Consider the following 21,899-nt stretch of genomic DNA (forward strand, 5'->3'; position numbering starts at 1 on the left):
CTGCTAACCTGGAACTAGTACTTCGGGTTAAGAACTTTACCTCAGGATGAGAACAGAAATTGCATGCCAGCGGTGTGGTGGCAGTAGGAGGCCCCATTAGCTAAAGTGGTACCTCAGGTTAAGAACGATTTCAGGTTAAGAACAGACCTCTGGAGCGAATTAAGTTCGTAACCAGAGGTACCACTGTACTTTAGCCAAGCATTGGCAGTTCTTTGAAAGCCATAACCATTTCAATACACTGTAAGGGTGGATCTACACTCGTGGATTATAACGTTAAGAACGTGTTATTATAATGTGACACCAGAGGGTGTCACCCGCAATAGGGAAACTGCATATTAAATGTTATAGAGTGATAGATAGAAAGATAGATCATTCTAATAACGTTTAAAAGATCAATGTAGATTCAGCCTAGATGTAGATCCAGTCTGGCTCATTATTGTTCTAAGCAATGTTGGCAAGAGTTGTTTTTTTTTTTTTAAATAAACATACAAGATGATAAAAGATCTTGAAACCTATCCTTATTAGGAACGGTTGAGAGAATTGGGTCTGTTTAGCCTAGAAAAGAGGAATCTGGGAGGAGATATGATAGCCATCTTCAGATTTCTAAAGGCCGGTCCCATGGAGGATGGAGCGAACTTGTTTTCTCCTGCTTCAGAGGTTAGGAACCAAACCAGTGGCTTCAAAGCAGATTCCCACTAAACATCAGGAAGAACTTTTATGACCGTAAGAGCTGTTCTATAGTGGAACAGACTTTCACGAGAGGTGGTAAACCCTCCTTCACTGTAAGTTTTAAAACAGAGGTTGAATGTCCATCTCTCATGCATGATCTAGTTGAGATTCCTGCATTTCAAGGGGTTGGACCGGATGACCTTTGGGGTCGCATCCAACTCTACAATTCTATCATTCTAAGATTCTCTTTCTCCATTTTAACTGCTGTCCTGTTAATGAGTCTTTTTACAAAATCCGATCTCCTCAAACACATAGTTGAGCTGCAGTTTTAGTGAACTCAATTGTGCACAGCAGTTGCTCACAGATAAGTGTTTCCAAGCAGTGGATATACTGTCTGAAGAATAGCACAGATGTTAAAGGGAGAAGCAGAGGCACTACTTAAGGACTCCTACATGCCAGCTATTAAATCAGTTGCCTGCTATGCAGTAGGAACCAGTGTGGGTGGGGGGCAGAGCTGTGGTGGCATCCTCCTGACTCCAGCATCACTATAGCTTACCTGGACAGAACTATGATGGGGCAGGGCAGTGGCAAGTTGGTTATCTGTTCACTCTTTGTATATCCCTATGGAGATCAAACGGACAGAAAAAATGCTTTTGGGGATGCAGTTTATTATTTCAGTTCCTATCCTATGCATGTTTATTTTGAAGCAGGTTGTTCAGGTAAAGGAGAGCAAGCCTAGCCAAACACTGTGGGGGCTGCTTAAGAATTAACACTCATAGGGTTGGGCTGCGTGTGGAACACACATAAAATTTTGTATGTGGAAACTCCTACATGCATAGGCCAGAATCTCATGGTTAGTCATATGGGCTGCAGATTTATGAGGCAGATTTGGGGGCTTCCTGTGGACTGGCAGCCTGCCTCAGAGCTGAGTTGGGCCTCCCCTTGCTAGCAACCAGAATTGATCTAATCTGTGGCGCTGTGGGTTAAACCACAGAGCCTAGGACTTGCCAATCAGAAGGTCAGCGGTTCGAATCTCCACAACAGGGTGAGCTCCCGTTGCTCGGTCCCTGCTCCTGCCCACCTAGCAGTTCGAAAGCACGTCAAAGTGCAAGTAGCTAAATAGGTACCGCTCCGGCAGGAAGGTAAACAGTGTTTCCGTGCACTGCTCTGGTTCTCCAGGAACGGCTTAGTCATGCTGGCCACATGACCCGGAAGCTGTACGCCGGCTCCCTCGGCCAATAAAGCGAGATGAGCGCTGCAACCCCAGAGTCGGTCACGACTGGACCTAATGGTCAGGGGTCCCTTTACCTTTTTATTTGAGATATTGGCACAGGCTAAATGGCTTCGAGGATCATACTCTAATTAAGCTCTGTTGGTTAGAGCAATCAGGGACAAGGGGGCTGGGCACAAAAGTGCCAAGATAAGCTATGGGCTTATAATCTTCAAATGGAGAACTACTTAGCCCTTAGCTCATGTGACCTTAGAAATTGGATTTCTGATTAGAATGCCAACCAAGTCAGAGCATCCATCATTGCTGCCCATTACTCTATTTGCCCCCCCCCCCCAAATTAAGACCAATCACTCAAGGCCCCGTTACCTTGAGACCTCCCCACAACTATGCAGGGTCTTTGTAGAACGAAGATTCCAAGGTTAATGTTGTAAATTTCTTTTTATGTTGTAAACTGCTACAGGTTACATTGTATGATTTTATATGAAAGTTTCCTTTTAGTCTCTGTTGTCTATTATAAAGGCCTTTGGCTATGTACAATAAAATTGACTCTGTCCCCCTATCTCTGCAGCCCATGTTTGGGTGGGTGGGTTGGGGGGAGAGACCTTTGCAGCAGCATCTGAATTAGACTTTTGTCTTATTGGAGAAACGCTTCTTTGAAGTCAGTTCAGGGAAATGTTAAATATGGTTTTCTCCAGCTTGGATTTTTCCTTCTTTCTTAATCCTCTAAGCGCCAAGCAGCTGTATTAATACTGTTACTTTCAGGAGTGTGAGATTAAAGGATTTGTTAAGGGGTATGTGTATGTGTGTGTTTTGGTTCACACTGCTGTGTGAGCAGCAGGCAAGCCAACTGATTATTTGTGGCCTGGTAGTTTTTGGAGTTATTTTCAGTACTGAACATTTGTTCAAAGATACAGTCTGAACATGAGGAAACATTAATATATGGTAAATGTTTTATACCAGCTACCAACCCCCCAAAAATCTCTTCTTGTATTGAATTCAACCTTCTAACATCTTTTATTTAATCTTTTCTTTCTTTAGTTCCTTCTTCCTCTAATCTCTATGTTCCTTCTCATCAGAATACTTTGGCCCCAGTTTTATATTTTATCGTATTACAGTTTATTTTACTAATCCTTTCCCAATTTTATCTGACTTGCCCTTTTGAAAAGAACCCTATTCCTATTGAACTGTGTCCTTTCTTTCTCTCTCAATTACAACATTCATTTCTCTTTTCTCTTGTATTCTTTTCTTGATTGTTGCTACTTTCTGAACATAGTGCAGAAGGGTGGTCACTCAGAAGTAAGTCTCATTGTGTTCACAGACCCTCCAAGTGTCCCTGTTTTCCAGGGACATCCCTGATTTAAAGAAGGCATGCCGGGTTCTGTTTTGATCCTGGAATGTCCCACTTTTCCTTATGATGTCCCTATTTTCATTGGAGAAATGTTGGAGGGTATGGAGATACACTGGTGGAGGAATGGGAATGTGGAGGGAGCAGACCACCCCTGGCACCACTATTCCGGGAGGTGCCATCATGGTGGGCCCCCCGGACACACGCCACCCCCATGCGCTGGGTGCCATGCCCCCACGGGCGGCGCACCATGCCCCCAGAATGTGTGCCATGCTCCTGTGGACGGCGCGCCACACCCTCGCGGGTGTCATACCATGCCCCCAGGATGTTCTCCACGCCCCCAGGATGTATGACAAGCTCACATGGGCTGTATGCCATGCCCCCGGGGGGCACTGTGAAAATATCTGGCCCCCGAGCTGTCTGAAGGCAATTCTGTATAGGGAAGTTTGTTGTTGTTGTTGTTTACCACCCTATACCCGGGGGTCTCAGGGAGGTTCACAAAATAAAATCAGGATATAAAATGTTTTTTTTGTATGTTGGAACCAGGGCCGGATTTAGGTTTGATGAGGCCCTAAGCCACTGAAGGTAAGGGGGCCCTTTATATGTCCAGCTGTCCTTTGTCAACAACAAATTGTCGCTGTTTTTTTTGTGTTGAATATATGCTATATGGTGATTTATGGACCTAATAGGTATCTATGTCCATTTGGACATAACAAATAGGAGCCTACACAACACAAAACACTGTTGCTGTATGTAGATTTTATTTTATTCATTTTTTATCTTATATTTTGGAAATGTACAACCAGGTTTTTTCCCTTTAATTTTTTGTTGGGGCCGCAAGAGAGTGGGGCCCTAAGCCAAAGCTAGTTTAGCTTATATGTAAATCTGGCATTGGTTGGAAGCTTCCCAAAATGGCTGGGGCAACCCAATAAGATGTGTGGGATATAAATAGTAAAATGATCATTATGGAATGGGATGCCCCTATTTTCATCAGAGAAATGTTGGAGGGTATGTGTTCAATGAGACTCATAGGAAAGGAGCAGCCAGTCTACTTCAAGTGGCTTACTCAAAATGCTATCTAGACACAGCATCCTCAACCACATTGTCCTGGCCCTTAATGCAGAAGTCATAGTCTTGTAGGACCAAGCTCCAGTGCATGAGCCTCTTTCTGATGGGTGCTCCTAGCAGCCAACAGAGGGAGAAGTGGTCAGTCTGAAGGAAAGCTTCTTCCCCCTAGGTATGAACAGAGCTGTTGTTGTTTTTCCCGGGCCCAATTTATCTGGGTATGTGTGTGGAAATTGCCACACCCTGGACTGGCTCCAAGGCTCTCATTTGAAAGCAGTTCCCTTCCCTTGATGCAGGACACATCTCACTCACCATTCCAGAGAGCTGTGGAATGCCTTGTCCCTGGAAGTCAGCTTGGCTGTTTAAACTGAGTGGAAGTGCTTTCTCCCTGGGGAGAGTCAAATAAGCTGTGTGTGTCTTGCAGTCCCTGAGTAAACACTTAGTTTTCTTGAGAACCTCAGAACTCTGACCCCTATCTGGGGGCTGTAGGCTTTTTAAGAGAGGGAGGGCAGTTACCAGATAGTTGGCAATATGACTAGCGGTTGTGCAAGGAAGGGCATGAGCAGGCTTCCCATTGCAGGGCTTCTTCCTAGGCAAGTGTATAGAAAGTGATTGAAACTTTTAGCAGTTTAAGTGTGTGCAGGACTGTACTCATTTTTGAATAAAACGGACTTGAAAGAAACATACATTTGGGGAAGTTACATCTTCAGGACAGTGTGACTACCATTCTTATAAGAATTGGGCTTTCTAATTTGTATTTCTGTTTCCTCTCTTTTCTATATCTTGTCTTTTTTATTATAGCATCCATACAATGCTTTATTCATGCAGCTAGATCAGGCATGTCCAACTGGTTGATCGTGATCTACTGGTCAATTGGGGGGTATCTCTGGTTGAGCCTGGTAGATCACATGATCCTGATCGATAGCCCCCCCCAAAAAAGCTCAACAACCCCAAAACAAGCTCAACAACTTTGGCTTCCTCCAAAAAGCTGAACAACCATGGCTCCCCCCCCCAAAAAAAATCTCAACAACTTTGGTCAATCCAATGGGTAGATCACTGCCTATATATATATATATATATATATATGCAGGTTTTGGTGTCCTCGGGTGTCTTCCCGTGTAAAAGTTGGGGTGTCTAGGCGACGTTTCGACGAGGTCTCACTCGTCATCTTCAGGCTGGTGCTTTCGGCTTCTTGTTACTGGAACAGAGCAGGATCTCAGTGTTTGAGTTCCTATAAATACTGTAGAGGGGGTGTGGTGTATAGCCTCCAATGTTCTGGGCAGAGAGGAAGTTCCCAGGCTAGTGTGCCTTTTCTTCTTTTGTTCCTTAATTACTTGAGAGATATCTTGAGTGATTTCTTGAGTGATATCCTGAGTACCACTTAGGTGGGTCATTAGGTGTGGATTAATTGTTAGTCGACGAGTGAGACCTCGTCGAAACGTCGCCTAGACACCCCAACTTTTACACGGGAAGACACCCGAGGACACCAAAACCTGCATTCCTGTACCCGTGAAAATCTACGAAAGCATATATATATATATATATATATGGAGTAGATTGCAGTGTCTTGGGAGTTGGACATGACTGGGCTAGATCTATACATAAATTATAACAAAGAAACAAGGGACATTATATTTTAATTTGTTTTTTTGGTTGGAAGTATATATAAAAGAACTATTAGATTATTATTATTTTTTTAAAAAATGAAGACCAACCAGACACCTAAGAAATTCCAATCTGTTTATGTACATATTATTCACTGAAGCACACACTCCAGTTTTTCTATTAAAATATTGCATTTTATATCAGGATTCATCTTGCTTAAAAATAATTTACTTTGTTAACAGCATGCAGGTTTATTACAAACATGCTGTGTTCCTGACATGATCAAATTCATTTAAAGCTGACTTTATTGTTCAGTAAAAATAGTTCTAATAAAATCTTATTGCTATATAATGCATTGCTCATAAATTACTTTTAAATGATATTAAAGCATTCTTTGAGCAATGACAGCAGATAATATTCTAAAGAAGATTTTCATTAAAAATAGAGAGGATTCCATCTAAGTGTTTGCTTTCAATTTAGCAAAGAAAGCTGTAGGAACTCCTGATTTACTATTGCTTGCTATGTGCCGCTGGAAGGTTGTAGTTTGTGATCTATAAGATAAGCCTCAGATTTTCTGTTACTGCCACACAGCTTGAGTAACTCCCCAGCATAAACCACTTTTTTATGATATTCATTTTTTCTTCCGTGCCCCTGCAAGAAACATGACATTCTGTGGAGGTAGTGAGTTACTGTTTGCAATTCTGTTAAATATTTACCCCAGACCTTCCAAGTTTCCCTATTTTCCAGGGACGTCCCTGATTTCCAGGGACATCCCTGACATTCCCTGATCTTGGAATGTCCCACTTTTCTTTAGGTAAAGGTAAAGGGACCCCTGACCGTTAGGTCCATTCGTGGCTGACTCTGGGGTTGCGGTGCTCATCTCGCTTTATTGGCTGAGGAAGCCGGCGTACAGCTTCTGGGTCATGTGGCCATCATGACTAAGCCGCTTCTGGTGAACCAGAGCAGCGCACGGAAACGCCGTTTACCTTCCCACCAGAGTGGTACCTATTTATCTACTTGCACTTTGATGTGCTTTCAAACTGCTAGGTTGGCACGTCCCTATTTTCATTGGAGAAATGTTGGAAGGTATGGAGTTGTCCAATCCTGAAGGCAATCCTGTGTAGGGAAGTTTTGTTGTTGTTGTTGTTTAATATTTTATTATGGGTTTTTTTTATGTTGGAAGCTGCCCAGATTGGCTGGGGCAACTCAGTAAGATGTGTGGGGTATACATAGTAAAAATATCATTATGGAATGGGATGTCCCTATTTACATTGGAGAAATGTTACCCTCCTGGATTCCTATGTAATGACATGAGAGCATTCATCATAAACAGCTAGAAAATGTGTATGTAGAATAAGAGCAGATAATAATATAATAGTGAGATTGCATATCTGTAATGCATTTATTTTGATGAAATACTTAAGTACTCAAAAAGGGATCAAAGTAATGCATGTGGGTGTAAAATGAAGAGCAGACTCCCCCATGCCTGCTTGATCCACTTCTGACTTGTGTGAAGGCAGATTCTAACCATGTTCAGTCAAATGCAGTTAAAACTCCCCTAGTGATCCAGTATCCTGCATAATCAGGGTTCCTGGTCAAAGGAAGGATTCTTACCACAAGCAACTTAACCAGGGATGGGAGAGAAATATGGCAAAAGTGAATTCCAATGCAGAGACATCCATTTGCACTGTGCAGATTGGATTATGTGTCTGCTTGAGAATCTGCACCTTGCCTGATCTCCTAATTACCTTGCCGATCTTATAGGATATGGTCTGTAGGCTGCCGCTCTGGCCTTTTTTGCTTGCTTCTTTAAAAACAACAACAGTGTACTGCTGCCTGCAAATGGCTAGCTAGTAGACAGGAATTGTGGGTGCAGAGATACTTCTTCCAGTACAATTCCCCCTGAGAGTGATGGCACTCCATCAAACTGTGTTGCTCCCAGGGATGTTTGCTTCTGCGTTTTCCATAGATATACCGGGAGAAGCCCTATGGGCTAGCTAACAACTTGTGAACAGCTGCAGTTACGTTTGTAAAACAAGCAAGAGAAGACAGAAAGGCAGCCATCAAGATCAGCTTGTTGTTCTTTTCAGCCAAGAAATTATATGCAGGTGTTGTTGTTGTTGGGGTTGGTTTGTTTATTTTGAATATGCATGAATTCATTCTAAAATATCTGCACAGAACTGGAACAGGGCAGACAGTACTCCAGTACCATGGGACCAGTTGAAATGGGTTCTTCAGCCTACCTCTAGAAATCCACACCCATAATAAAACACCACTCTGGAGAGGGCCATCTGGAGAGGGATGTGGGTGGTGCTGTGGGTTAAACCACAGAGCTTGGGACTTGCCAATCAGAAGGTCGGCGGTTCGAATCCCCGCGACAGGGTGAGCTCCCGTTGCTCGGTCCCTGCTCCTGCCAACCTAGCAATTTGAAAGCACGTCAAAGTGCAAGTAGAGAAATAGATACCGCTCTAGCGGGAAGGTAAATGGCGTTTCCAGAAGCAGCTTAGTCATGCTGGCCACATGACCCGGAAGCTGTATGCCGGCTCCCTCGGCCAATAAAGTGAGATGAGCACCGCAACCCCAGAGTCAGTCACAACTGGACCTAATGGTCAGGGGTCCCTTTACCTTTACTGGAGAGGGCCCTAGTTATATTTAAAGCAGTTATGTGACGCAGCATGACAGCTGTAAGTTCAGGATCTGGAAGGCAATGAATTTGCCCATACAACACAGTAATTCAGCACCCTGTGTCGTGGAATAAGTTCTTATTTCCTTTCCCAAGGAGCAGGAGAGAAGAGAACAAAGACTGTGAGCACAGGGACAATAATGTGCAAAAGGGTAGATGGTACAGGTTTCTTATGAAAGTCTTACAGGGCTGAAATAGCAAGCAAGCACTAATTTAAAACATACTGGAACAAAAAGGTGTGGGGTGCCATTCCTCTGGGACAAGGAGGCTGCTGGTAGCAGCAGCAGGAAAGGAACTGAACTCTGATTTTGGGTCTGGATACAGTCTGAGCCATTATAACTAATGTGTGCTTTTCCATTGACTGAAATAGGTTGTGGGTTAGAGCTTGCACTCTCTTCAATATAGTAATTCTCATTAGCACTTCAGATAATCAAAGGGATAATAAGCAAAGTTGTTTAACAACTCATTCGATATTGCTGGCTGGGTTTTGAAAAGAGACTACACTGAAGGGCAATCAGAGGGTCAAAGAGAACTAGGTCATATATGCAGTTTTCTTTATCAGTTCAAAAATATTGATTCTTCGGAGAACTGCACTGAGCATAAAGGACACATTTAAGGACTTCTTGGCTTCTGTTCCTTCCAGTTCTTCAGTAATTTCATACAATGCAGTAAAACAGTTCGATCTCTGATTATTATTTTTTAAATGAAATTTAACTTAACACTGCTTTTCAGATATACAAACTACTTGTGCAGTCCTATGGATGTCTGCTGAGAAATAATCCCAAGCAGCTAATCAGAAGCTGCTGCTAGAAAATGTATGATGGTTTTCGAACATTTTGGAAGTCTAACGGACTTCCAGAATGGATTTCGTTCGACTTCCAAGGTACGATTGTATAAGCAAAACTTTCACCTATAATAGTTATGTCTAGGCTGAATTTCTATGTAAACTTCCTCAAGAACACATCCTCTTTAAAGAAACATACTTACAAGTAAACATGCATGAGAACAGCCTGTTAGCATAGCAAAATATTATGTATGAGCACTTTAAACTGATGTTTTTAGTGGTGTACAGTAACATCAAGACTTAAATAATAAAATACAAAGTAGCTTTAATCATAAATAATGAATTCCAGTTACAGCAATGTATATGGCTCTATAACATCAGACAGACAGGCGAATGTTTCGGGAGAAACTCAGCCAACACAAAACGATGAGACTCCCTTTGAACCCGAATTGGAATACAGAACTAGATATTAAAATTGCAAGGGCACAGAATAGCATTTCAAAGAGGCCAAAGCATTATAGAGTAAAACACACGTTTGAAAGTCATTTACAATCAGACACCATGTACAGGTGTTTTTGTACCAATGGTAGAAGTGTCTGAGCCAGGATTAGTTGAAAGATTCAGGAGAAGCAAAAGTAAGTACAGACGACTCTCAACTTACACCGGGATTACATTTTGGGGATAGCACCTAGAGCCCAAAATCTGGATAATCAAAACACATTGGGCTCAATGGTGGGTTGGATTGCCCAAGTCTTTTTTTCCTGGACACCTGCCCCCTTTCTGCTCCCTTCTTAAGTTTTAAAAATTCTTTTACCAAGCGCATGAAGCTGAATGTGCACAAGTTAAATGTGCACAAATTGTGAGTTACCTTTACATAGGGCATAGTAAATCAATGGCCCTCGACTTGGATAGGTTTAAAAGGGCATTGGACGAATTCAAGGTGGATAAGGCTATTCATTGTTAGTAGCCACAATTGCTATGTTTTCCCTCCACTGTCGGAGGCAACGTGCCTTTAAATAACAGGTGCTGGAAATCGCAAGTGGCGAGATTACTGCTGAGTTCATGCCCTACTTGTGGGTTTGCCTTGAGCATGTGGTTGGCAGTTGAGAGAACAGGATACTGGATGCAGAGCTCTTCTTAGTTCTTATGGTTAATTCCTTACTGGTAGATGCAAAAATTATATCCTTTCTAGGATCTCTAGAAAGATCCTAAGGTGCCAGATGTCTAAAACTGGCTGTTAAAATTTGGGATAATTCGGTTATGGGGAGGAGAGTTAGATTAAACATAGATTCTAAAATGCACAGAATTATCTTTCTGAAAGAACTTTATTTTGCTTCTGGGAGCACATAAAAAACCCCCATAGTTTTCAGAATTATGTTACAGATGTTGGGAAATATTATTGTAGCAAACCTTTGATTTTAAAATAGCTGTATTCTGTTGAATCTAATTAATGAGAAAATATTATGAGAGTAGGTGGTATAACCAATTGTAATCAACCATGGAAACGAAACAGTGAATAAGGCTTTGGTATGCAGGGTTAGAAATGCAGAAGAACATTTGCCCCAACACTTTTGGAGGAAAGGAGCTCTATGTAAAATGCATCTTAAAATAAATAATATAGGGTAAAGTAGTGTTAATGTTTCCCAAGCATAAAGCGGAAGGATAGAATGCTCAAAGTTTTTGCAACAAAGAGCCAGAGTTTGCCCATTATTTATCATTAGAGTTCATTTCAGTCCAGAGCAATGATGAAAAAAGAATATTGAAAGCACAGAGCCTGTGATGTACTTGAAAAAAAAATATTAATGCAAAACCAACAAAACTGCAGTGCCATTAGCAAGCTAAACATAATGATGCTACTGGCAGTGAAATTGAACTCTTCAAGCATAGGAAGAGAATTTTATTTAAACTCATCCAACAAAAATGACTGTCCTCAAGAATTAAAACATGGATGAGGCTGGTGCCCTTGAAGCTTTCAGATTGTTACACTCTGAAAGTTCTAAGTCAGGGAGCCATGTTAGACTGCAGTCAAAAGAACTTTGGAAAGTGGTCGACATTGTAATAGTTTAAATAACATGCAATGTTGCAGGCTAATGGGGTAAAACCTGAGAAAATGTATTCCTCTTTGTAATGATACTGCTAAATGGATAATTGATGAAACTGCAGAGAGCTGGGAGGACAATGGGATATTGCTTTTTCACACCTCAAATCCTCCATGCTTTACATTTGCTGTAAAGCAACTGTTGCTAAAGAATGGTTACTGCTGCTACATGTTTGATTGAGATTAGCGCAGAAAAACAAAAAACAGTTGTGAAATGTTTGTGTACATTGATTTGGTAATGATTCCGGATTTGTTGCTTATCAGTGACCTCCACAGAGTTTCATCTATATAGTCCTGAATGGATCAGGAACGGATCCATATCCCATCACGTTCTCCAGTGGACCCTTCTCTTGTTACTGTTGTGAAAAAGGAGCCATTTTAGGTAGCTTTTTAGCAACAGGCTACGCAGGGGAAGAACCCAAACTGCAGTCCCTCTCCAGCCCTGTGTCTTCCTTAGTTCCCTGGGTCAATGCTGGTTTGGGAAGAAGCTACAACATGACCTTGTCCTATATGGCTTGGGGCTTTTTGTATTCCCATTACAGCTTATGTGATTCTGTGCCCAATGACTTTGGTGTAAATCCCATCGAATTCAGTAGGACTTGTTTATTTATTTTTCCAGACACTTCTATATGGTCACATGCAATATATTAAAACAAACCGATACATATTTCTAAAACCAATAAAAACACACACACAAAATAAACAGCATAATTTAAAAGAACAAAGATAAGGGGAACCATACACTTAATAGACTTAATGGTCTTTACTTCAGAATCAACAAATTATACGTCTTCACTTCCCAAAGTCTTGTGGAAGAGGTACGTCTTTTTGTTCCTCCTAAAATGGTACAATGCCGAGGGGAGCGATGCCTCAGTGAGAAAAGCATTCCAAAGTTTTGGCACTGCCTCTGAAAAGGCCTGCTTCTGAGAATAGGATCACAACTTACACAGATTTTACTTACATAATTATAGTTTTATGTGCTTGTCCAAAAAAAAAATTTAAAAAAAATTGTGAAAGGCAGGCCGAGAGTGTGGGGAAAACTGTCCAGGGGCAGGAAAGCGGGAAAAGTCAATAATCACATGCACCATTTCCTTCACCTTACGAGAGTGATCAGAGGCACCAGCATAGTTTGCAGGTGCCCTCGCAAGAGCAAATGAAGGAGCACAAAGATTGTGTGAGTGGCCTAAAAAAGTTCTCAAAGGAGCAGCCTAGGGAGAGCAATAGAAGTACACATGGAGATTGCAAAGCATGGCCCTAAAATGCAAGGCAGCTTGTTCAACTGGTGGACAACCTAAGAAGCAAAGATGGGTTCCAACACTGGAAGAAAAAGTGGCTTTGCAGGACTACTTGAGGGATGGCATGTCTTGTATGCAGTGTGACACACAAAGATGTACAGCAGTTGTCATGAAGATTCAAGAGAAAGAAATCTATGTGGCTAAGGCAGCAAGTGCTCCAGAAACTGTGAATGTGATGAACCAGGTGTGTAGCCAGGCTTTGGTCAAGACTGAGAAGGCATTAAACTTATGGCTGGAAGATGTGAACTGCAAACATGTGTCTATTGAGGGTGTCACGTTGTGACAAAAGGCTCTCACACTCTATGCACAATCTAAACCTTCCATCAAGGGTGGGCAGTCTGTGAAGCAATTCAAAGCCAGTCCTGGAACTGCTTCAGGCTCAAAAATGTGCACATACTGTAACTGAGCAATCTACAGCTGCAGACTAAGTGGCGTCAAAAGCCTATGTGGAGCAGTTAAAGAAGTTGTTAGATGACAAGGGATATCGTCCATGGCAAGTTTTTAATGCTGACAATATGAGGCTCTTCTGGAAGAAAATGCCAGACCGTATTTACAGCTCAAAAACTGAAAAACAAGCCGCTGGCTTCAAAGCAGCTAAACACCATGAGACTATGTTGTTCTGTGGCCAGGCTTGCTGTATATGTTTGAAAACGCCCACACCTTAAAAGGCAAGAACAAGAATCTCATTCCTGTTTTCTGGCAGTCCAATGAAAAGGCTTGGGTGACTACAGCAACATTTCCGGATTAGTTCCACAAGTGCTTTGTTCCAGAGGTGAAGTGCTACATTGAAGAGAAACACGAGGACTTCAACATGAGGACTGTCAGGCTTCGGGGAAGTGGCTTCCTTCCCTTTGGCCCATGGATAAAGGGAGGGAGCAAAAATAGTCTCTTACCATTTAAAGAGATTTTAATGACCACAGTGAAAGAACAAAGAGTCCATTCTCAGAGTAAAGGTGCTCCCAATTAAGGTTAACACCCACTTCCCCCCAAGTCACCCGAGTCACTTCCTCGTCTTGCAACCTGATCTGACAACGACTGTGCCTTCTGTGTAGCTACCTTATCTAATCTCATTTACCTTGGACTGATTGGCTGGATACTTTCCAGCGAACCGGAGTCTGTTAACTCTCTCTCCCTCTCCCGGTTCTTCTCCTCCTATCTGTTCACCACCCAGTTCTTCCCAACTTTTGTCTTCTGAACTATGTCCCTCCGCAAACCACTGCTCTAAATCTATACTGTCCCACTGCTCCTGGGAAGCTTAAGGATCCTGATCAGGAGCAGGGGGAGGGGGAAGGCTCCCACCATTCCTCATCTGTGCAGCCCTCCTCAGCATGGTCCCCGACAAGGACTGCTTCTCATTGTGGACAATGCTCCTGGCCACCTTGAGGCTCTCCTATTTGCACATAACAGTGTTGAAGTCTTCTCCCCACTATATGACCTCCCTCATCCAACCTCTGGACCATGGTGTGATTCACTGCTGCAAGGTGATTTACAGGAAGCTCACTTTCTCATGGATACTAAATGCTATGGATGCTGATTCCAATCTTAATCTCATGGAATGCTGGAAGTCCTTCAACATTGCCAGTTGCATCACTTACCTCAAGCAGGCAATGGAGGTATTTGTGCCTGAAACAGTGATGCATGCTGGCAAAACATTTGGAAGGAATGTGTGAGAGATTTTAAGGGTTTTCCAAGCACTGAAAACAAAGTGAACAATATAGACCAAAGCTGGAAGAACTAGTATTATTTTGTACAGAAGCAGAGGAGGATTTAGGGGGCGTTTCTGCCCTGGGCTCTGAGCCAAGAGGGTGATACAGGGAGTGCTGGAACAGTGACAAACAACGGAAAGTGAGAGGTGGGGGACACCAAATTTAGGCATCGTACAGGGTGCTGCTGAAATTTTAAAGCCCAAAGTCTGCCACTGGCAGAAGATAAAACTGACAAAGAGGTGATGGCGACAGCAAGTTGGAAGCTGCATAAATTTGCTCAACTCTTCCAAGCGATAAAGCATGTCGGTGATTTGATTGCTGAGTTTGATCCCTCCATGGAATGAAGCCTCAAAATTGCACGAAGGATTACAGACACTGTGAGACTGTACCAAGAAATGTTTGATTAGCCTAAGAGACAACAGCAGCAGTTACCGTGCTTCTCACAAAAAAATATCACCAGCCAACACAATCAACCTCTGAAGCTGAACCACAGCCAAGCACTTCATTTGAAGCAGGCTGTCAGTCACCCACACTTGTCCCCCTGGAACAACATCCATCTCAGAAGAGGAAGACTAAGCAACACAGTTGCCATTCACTGGTAAGTGTTGTGCTAAGGTTTTTATGGTTTTTAAAGGGTTGTTCTGACTATACACGATTTTGCCTTCACATGCTATTACCCTGGGATGTAACATCCTTGTAAGATGTGATCCTACTGTAGACATGGTATTATTGGGCAGCAAGACACAATGAGTACTTCTTAAATGTTACTTTCCAGCCCAAAGTGCTGGCGACATTGTTTTTCCTTTCACTTTCTCCATCCTCCTACTAACCACCAATCAACTGAGCTTCCCTGCTTTGAGTAGCATTGTTGTATTATGTCCATTGATGTTGAGCTTTTTAACCGTTAGCTTGATCTCCAGCTCAGCTTGTTTGACTATCTGCTTAAACTCTTGACTCAGCTATCCTGATCAGCTTACCCAAAAGCCTTTTGCCTGAGTTCTCAAAGGCCCTTTTTATGTTGACAAATAATTTTTGTGCAGCAGAAAAGGGTCCATACATTGATTATACATTAATATATAATCTGTTAAGTTTAAAGCTCACCAAACACCTGGATCTGAATATGAGAAGTGTGTTTCCTCACTGAGATAACACTATTTATTTTTTAAGTGGGGTGGGTGGGGAGTGTAAGATAAAAGGAAATATTGTGTGCATCACAATAAATTATTGACCCTGCAGAAAGGAGATTGTTAAAAAGAAGGTAATCCTATGGTGCAAAATAGATCAGAAGGACTTCAAAAGTTAGCTAGAAATTTATGCATATATTGCTGACTGTAGCTTGTGGTTAGTGAGAAGAGAGCTTAACTAAGAGTCTGGGGTTGGATGTTATGCTGCCAGAGCCAAAGCTTGGCTTAGCTCAGCATGGTGCAGGATCAAAAAGGTCTGGGGAGTAGCAAAGCGACTGCAAGCTCCACTCTGGAAGTTGCACATTTGTGTGGTTCTGATAAGCTGTAGTTTGACTTGCTGTGCTGTGCAAAGCAGGCAAATGAGTCTTTGACAACAATTCCACTCTTCTCTGTTTGTTTCTTGAATTAATGCAATAAAAACAGTGGACTTCTTTCATGAAATTACACAGTTTGGGTATACAGTCACTGATGTTCATTGCACAGGATAAGCTTAGTGTAGAACGGTTCTTTGCTTCCCTAAAAGCAATCACTGTTAATCAGTCATTATTCTCATGTTTGTCTGAATCTCATTTCACCTCAGTAGCTAAGCAGAGAAGCAAGGGTAGGGACTTGCTACACACTTTGCTATCTTGAGTTCCCTGTTCTCACCTCACATTTTTTTTAAATGGAACCACACATTTACTTTACATTTAATAATGCAGCAGCATTAGAATAATTTATGCAGAGGCTTATACGTAAATCTTGAGCTGTTTACCCTAACACAAATTTCATTATTATATTTTTGGAATCTAATCTCCGGATTTATAAGATGAATTTTTTTCTTTATTAGAAAACTGCAGTTTTTACATAGTTTAACAGATGGCAATGGCAAAAGTGACTGTGGGACATGCCTTCTGAATATATTAATTTAAGTCATATAATATCTTAAAATCCTTTATAAATAGCAGCAGCTGTCAGACATAAATATGGGGGAAAGGCAGATCTTTAAAAAGAAACATTTGCTCTTTCATTTGTATATGAAGAAATGGAAATGTGGTTCAGAATCTGTTCAGAAGTATTTTTTGTCTAAATCACAACAATATTACTGTTCAAACAAACTGATTAGGCCAAAGGTGTTTATTGCATGCATCATTAAAGCAGAGAAGTAAAGAACATGCAAGATCTATTGTTCCCATTAGACTTCCTTCTCCTCTGGTAGATGACTTCCTGCCTTTTAATTGCAAGAAGAAAGGGAGTGGGGAGCAGGAAAAGGCTGCACAGCTGTTAGTTTGTGAAGCAGTCATTCTTTCCTTCATTTTCCATTCCATTTTTGTATTAGTCCAGAACAGAGGTTGGCAACATGGTGCCCTTCAGGTGTTAGACTCCAGTTCCCATCGGAACCAGCCGATGATAGGGATGATGAGATTTGTAGTTCAACAACATCTGGGAGGGTAGCATGCTGGCTAACCTGGTCTAGCAGCAACTTTAAAAATATAAAGAGTTCCATCCTTGGCATGAATTGGGACTTGGGGACTTCTAAAGGGGTACCTGGGATCAGTCCATCATCTAAATGAAGTCAAGGGATGCGTTTTCAAATCTGGTATCTGAATCTCTTCTTCCTTCATTTTGGAATTCACCAGACCACTCTATAGCATATGGAGGACTTCCTTGGAGACACTGGGAGTGACTATTAGCTGCAATTAGAATATAATGTGATGTTATTTGGGAACTATAATGTTCATTTCTTCTTTTACAGTCAAGACTTGTGGATCTAATCTTCAGGGTCCTGGTGGCACCTTCACGTCCCCCAACTTTCCATTTCAGTATGACAGTAACGCTCAGTGTGTTTGGGTTATCACAGCAATCAATCCAAATAAGGTAAGTTCAAATTTGATAATAATGTAAAGACCTAAAAGATGTGATCAGAAGGATTAGCCAACTTTCTATTATTTATATATTACGTACATGCATAGTATACACGTGTATGTTAAACGAATTTCTGCAGGGTTGCAGAGTTATTGTGATGGGTGAAAGGATGGAGTTTGTTGCTGTTGGAGATGAGGAATGGAGCAAGAAATCATGTCTCTTTGCACTCCTCATGGTCTCAAAGTAGCAAACAATGTTGTTGATCACTAGGATATTAGGAGTTTGTGGGGGTGAGACACCTTAAATTCCTGGGTCCAATAAAAGTTAAACTTCATCAAGGTTTGGAGAGTTAAATGGAGTAAAACACTGAACCCATGGGTTAAGCTTATGTTAACAAGCCAAGCCTGGTGATAACTAGTATTAGGGGGACAAAAATGAGCGATAACCTAACAAAAGAGGAGCCATCAGGACATTCAGTGTTAGACAGCAAGTGGAGGGGAGCGCCCTCCCTCCAATTGTGTTTCCCCTCCAGCTGTGTGTTAGCGATCAGAGACAAAAGCTTTTAGGATTTCCATTTTGTATGATGTAAGCCCAGGAAATTATTTGCATCAGCAGTGACAAGTGAGCAGGGGCAGAGGAGAATGCAGTTGGTTTTATGCAACAGAGAGGATTGGGCACAATCAGTCTCTTTGAATCTGATACTGTAGCAATGGAAGGAGCAGAGGCTCCTTAGGATGTGAAGGCTCTGAACTCCCTCCATCTAAGCTCAAGGTTGTATATATGTGTAAATAAGCTGTATATCATAAAGTCACCACAATCTCCACTGTGCCTCATTGTTCAAAGGGAAACAACATACCTTTGGTAAAGTGTGCCTGCACTCCTGGAATCTCACACTGCTCATAGAGATCAGGGTGGCGTATAACAATATTTAAATTAAGGTCAGTCTTAAATATGTGCCTCTGTTCCATCCATAGATCACCATGGTAGTAAATCTCCAAGGACAAAGGGAGATATCATGGATTTTGCTTCAGGGGTAGTCTTCCATCACTCACTAACTAGTTCTGCTTGGCATGTTCCAGAGGTGACATATTTGGCCTTGGGGATAGAAATAGATTTGAATGTACAAATAAGGTTGATACAAAGGCATTTTTAAATTCAACTTCATTCATCCTCCTTCTTTCCAAATAGTCTGCCTCTCATGTTTAAATAATAGTTTATTTATGGCATGAGTGGATCATAAGAGGGTACCCTGGTTTGGCTGTCTGAAATTATTCTTATTTTAATTGTCTTGTAATTTTACGGAAGCACAATTTCACTTTTCTTCCTTTTGCATAGATTATGCCATAAAAGGTAAAGGTAAGGTAAAGGTAAAGGTACCCCTGACCGTTAGGTCCAGTCGTGAATGACTTTGGGGTTGCGGTGCTCATTTCACTTTCAGGCCAAGGGAGCTGGCATTTGTCCACAGACAGCTTCTGGGTCATGTGGCCAGCATGACTAAGCCAGAGCAGTACACGGAAGCGCCGTTTACCTTCCCACTGGAGCAGCACCTATTTATCTACTTGCACTTTGACGTGCTTTCGAACTGCTAGGTGGGCAGGAGCTGGGACCGAACAATGGGAGCTCACCCCATCGTGGGGATTCAAACCGCCAAAAAGAGCATTTACAATACAGGGAAGGTGGGGAGGAGATACTGTACTGTAGCACGTGAAGGTATAGCAGGTACCCACTTAGCGTTAATAAGGATCAGGCAGACGCAGCAATGGAGAAAAAGAAGGTGAAGTTTATTGCCAAGCAATAAGGACCCAGTTGGAATCTCTTCCAAAGAACTGGGACCCCGAATGACAGAAATCCTGAGGTCTTTATACCTGAGCAAATCACAGCAAATCATAGATCACGAGACAACCATGAGACAGCCACGATATCGACAGCGAAAATTAACCAATTAGCGAGCTTCTTCCCATGCTTCCAGCTCCTGGTTAAGCACTGGTCAAGCACAGAGTTCTCCTTCTGCTTTCCATTGCCTGCAGTGACGCTCTGTCTAACCTCTCCCCTAGTTATGACAGGACAGGGAGTTTTGGAGTTTTTGTGGTTTAGCTCTTCCTGTTTCTGTGGATTAATTTAGCCTGTATTTGAGGGGATTTTGTACCAGTGTCTCTGATTCATGTCTTCCCCTTTGTTCAGGGTACACGGATGTTTCTAGGGGAAAGGTCGGCTTCTAATTTGCTGTTTCAAGCAGTTTGCAGTTAGCTAAGGCACAGATTCCCTTTGATTCAAAATGGATTATAAAAATACTGTAAGCCCTGATTATGTGTGAGCATATATGAATATATTGATTACTGATAACTGATTATATGAATAGCATAAGGGTAGCCCTTCTTTCCTTGCCTCAGTACAACACAGGAGAAAGAGAGACAGAGAGAGAGAGAGAGAGAGAGAGAGAGAGAGAGAGGCAGGCAGATATCCTATTAAAATGTGCTACTGCGAAAAATCACAAGCAAAATACATTTACAGCGGAAACATGAATCTGTTTGCTTCTGTGTGTGGTTCTTACATAATAAGTTACTTTTACCATTTTAGAGATGCCGGGCTCCCCTACTTACTGGTGGGCAAATCTTTGTCAATTTATCAGCACCTATTAGGTGCTGGCTTCCTGTTCTAAGTGGGAAAAGCGTATTCACCAATGCAGGCTGCCTGGGAAACAGGCTGCCAATATTGCGTTAAAAATACAATGAAATTATCAGAAGCATTGGCTTGATTTTTCTCGAGGTGAAGCATTTTACCGTGCCCAGTTCCATGCTTGTCTTTTTCCTTAGTAAGTGTGCATAGGATTTCTGCCTTGAGCAGGTTAATTCTTCCATCATGGGATGAAGAAAATTCAATATCCGGTCAACCAACCCACACCTTATTGTCTTGCAAAAGTTCATTAAAATATATTATAGGATTTTCATGAGTGACCAAATAAAATGGGGACAGGTGGTATATGCTAAATAAATAAATCCATAAACCAAATATGCCTAATTCTGAAGAAAGTTACAGTGCCATTCTGTAATGTCTACTCAGAAGTAGGCTCCTTTGTATAGGATACCAACTCAAAATGATCAGTATTGTGTTGCTCAGTTTTCTGTATTCTGTATCTCCTGTTTCTCTGAAGTTAATAACAAGTTAATATTTTGCTTCTCTGGTTTCAAAAGAAAGAAGGGAGAACTTCTGGATTAGAGCCTGTGGCTCCAAACTAAGGATGCATTTAACAAAACCAGAATCTGGAATCAACTTTAATAATAATAATAACAACAACAGTAACAACAGTAACAACAACAACAACAATAATAATAGTGTTTAGATCAATTTGTAAAATAATACTGTTTGCTAATATCCTTAAAAAATGAACACAGCTGTGTTTCAATTAATTTTGTTGTTTACACAGGGGGTGATCTCCAGTATATCCTGGCACTGGAATCCTTTTTAGGGCACTCAGTTATTTGGCATAATTGCCAATCTGTATGGATTTTTATTTTAATATATTTATGATAGCCTTTGGCTAAAGAGTAGTGCTTCAATCATTCAGCTATGGCAAGCATTGCTTACAGCAATAGTGAGCTTGCCTGAAGAGCTTTGATTATTATTTTTCAAATAAAATAAATCTGTGTATCGGGATTATTTACAGGAGTAAGATGGACTAGTTTTAAAGAAACTACTAGGAAAACAAACACATCTGATTATTTTAGTTTCTGCTGTATAACTAACTACTGTATTCTATTGACTGTAGTGTTCATTCCATAAATACTGTTGGAATTGCTTCTGCAGACATCCGTATCTGTTTCATTGATTGTTCTGGTAACTGTGTGCTATGACCCCCAGAGCACAGTTGTATTAAATAAAAAAAAATAGTTCACCCATTTCCTTTTCAGCCTCTTCACACTTAAGGTTAAATAAGGTTTGACATATCTTCTTATTGTCTTTATATTTTGAAACAAGTCATCCAAAATGATCCTAAGAACACAACAACTTTTACTTTTGACAGTGTTGTGTCACAAAAGGACTTCTGGCTAAATTTGGGGTCTGTTGTAGTCTCAGGGATCTTAGAAGGTGAGAGTCAAGAAAGACATTGATCATTTCAGGTAGGAAAACTGTTTTTGTCCCCATAATAGCAGTCTATGGTTAAAGCATCCTAATGAAAACTCATGCTTACATGCACACGCACACACATGATCCAGTTAGCCAGGCTAGACATGGCGAGGGTAGAAGCCAGAGGCCTAGTGGGAGAACTTCACTGCTTCAGTGGGGTCTGCTGTATTCTCCAACTCTCAAGTTTCCTCCGGGTTGGTTTTATAGGTTATTGTGAGTCCGAAAACATATGGAAAATGTGTCTGGCAGTATATCACCAGAGAC

General features: G+C 41.5%; 1 protein-coding gene across 5 annotated transcripts in view; it reads left to right on the top strand.

The window, feature by feature from the left end:
* The window catches only part of CSMD3 (CUB and Sushi multiple domains 3), a 574,504-nt gene that overhangs the window by 296,832 nt on the left and 255,773 nt on the right, over positions 1–21,899 (top strand). For all 5 annotated transcript variants that reach the window (XM_081873886.1, XM_081873887.1, XM_081873888.1 and 2 more), the window contains one exon: positions 17,401–17,522. In XM_081873886.1, coding sequence (XP_081730012.1) covers positions 17,401–17,522 — 122 coding nt within the window. The remainder of the gene's footprint in view (positions 1–17,400; positions 17,523–21,899) is intronic.

Source organism: Podarcis erhardii, assembly GCF_964252035.2.
Source record: "Podarcis erhardii genome assembly, chromosome: 8".
Lineage (NCBI taxonomy): Eukaryota > Metazoa > Chordata > Lepidosauria > Squamata > Lacertidae > Podarcis > Podarcis erhardii.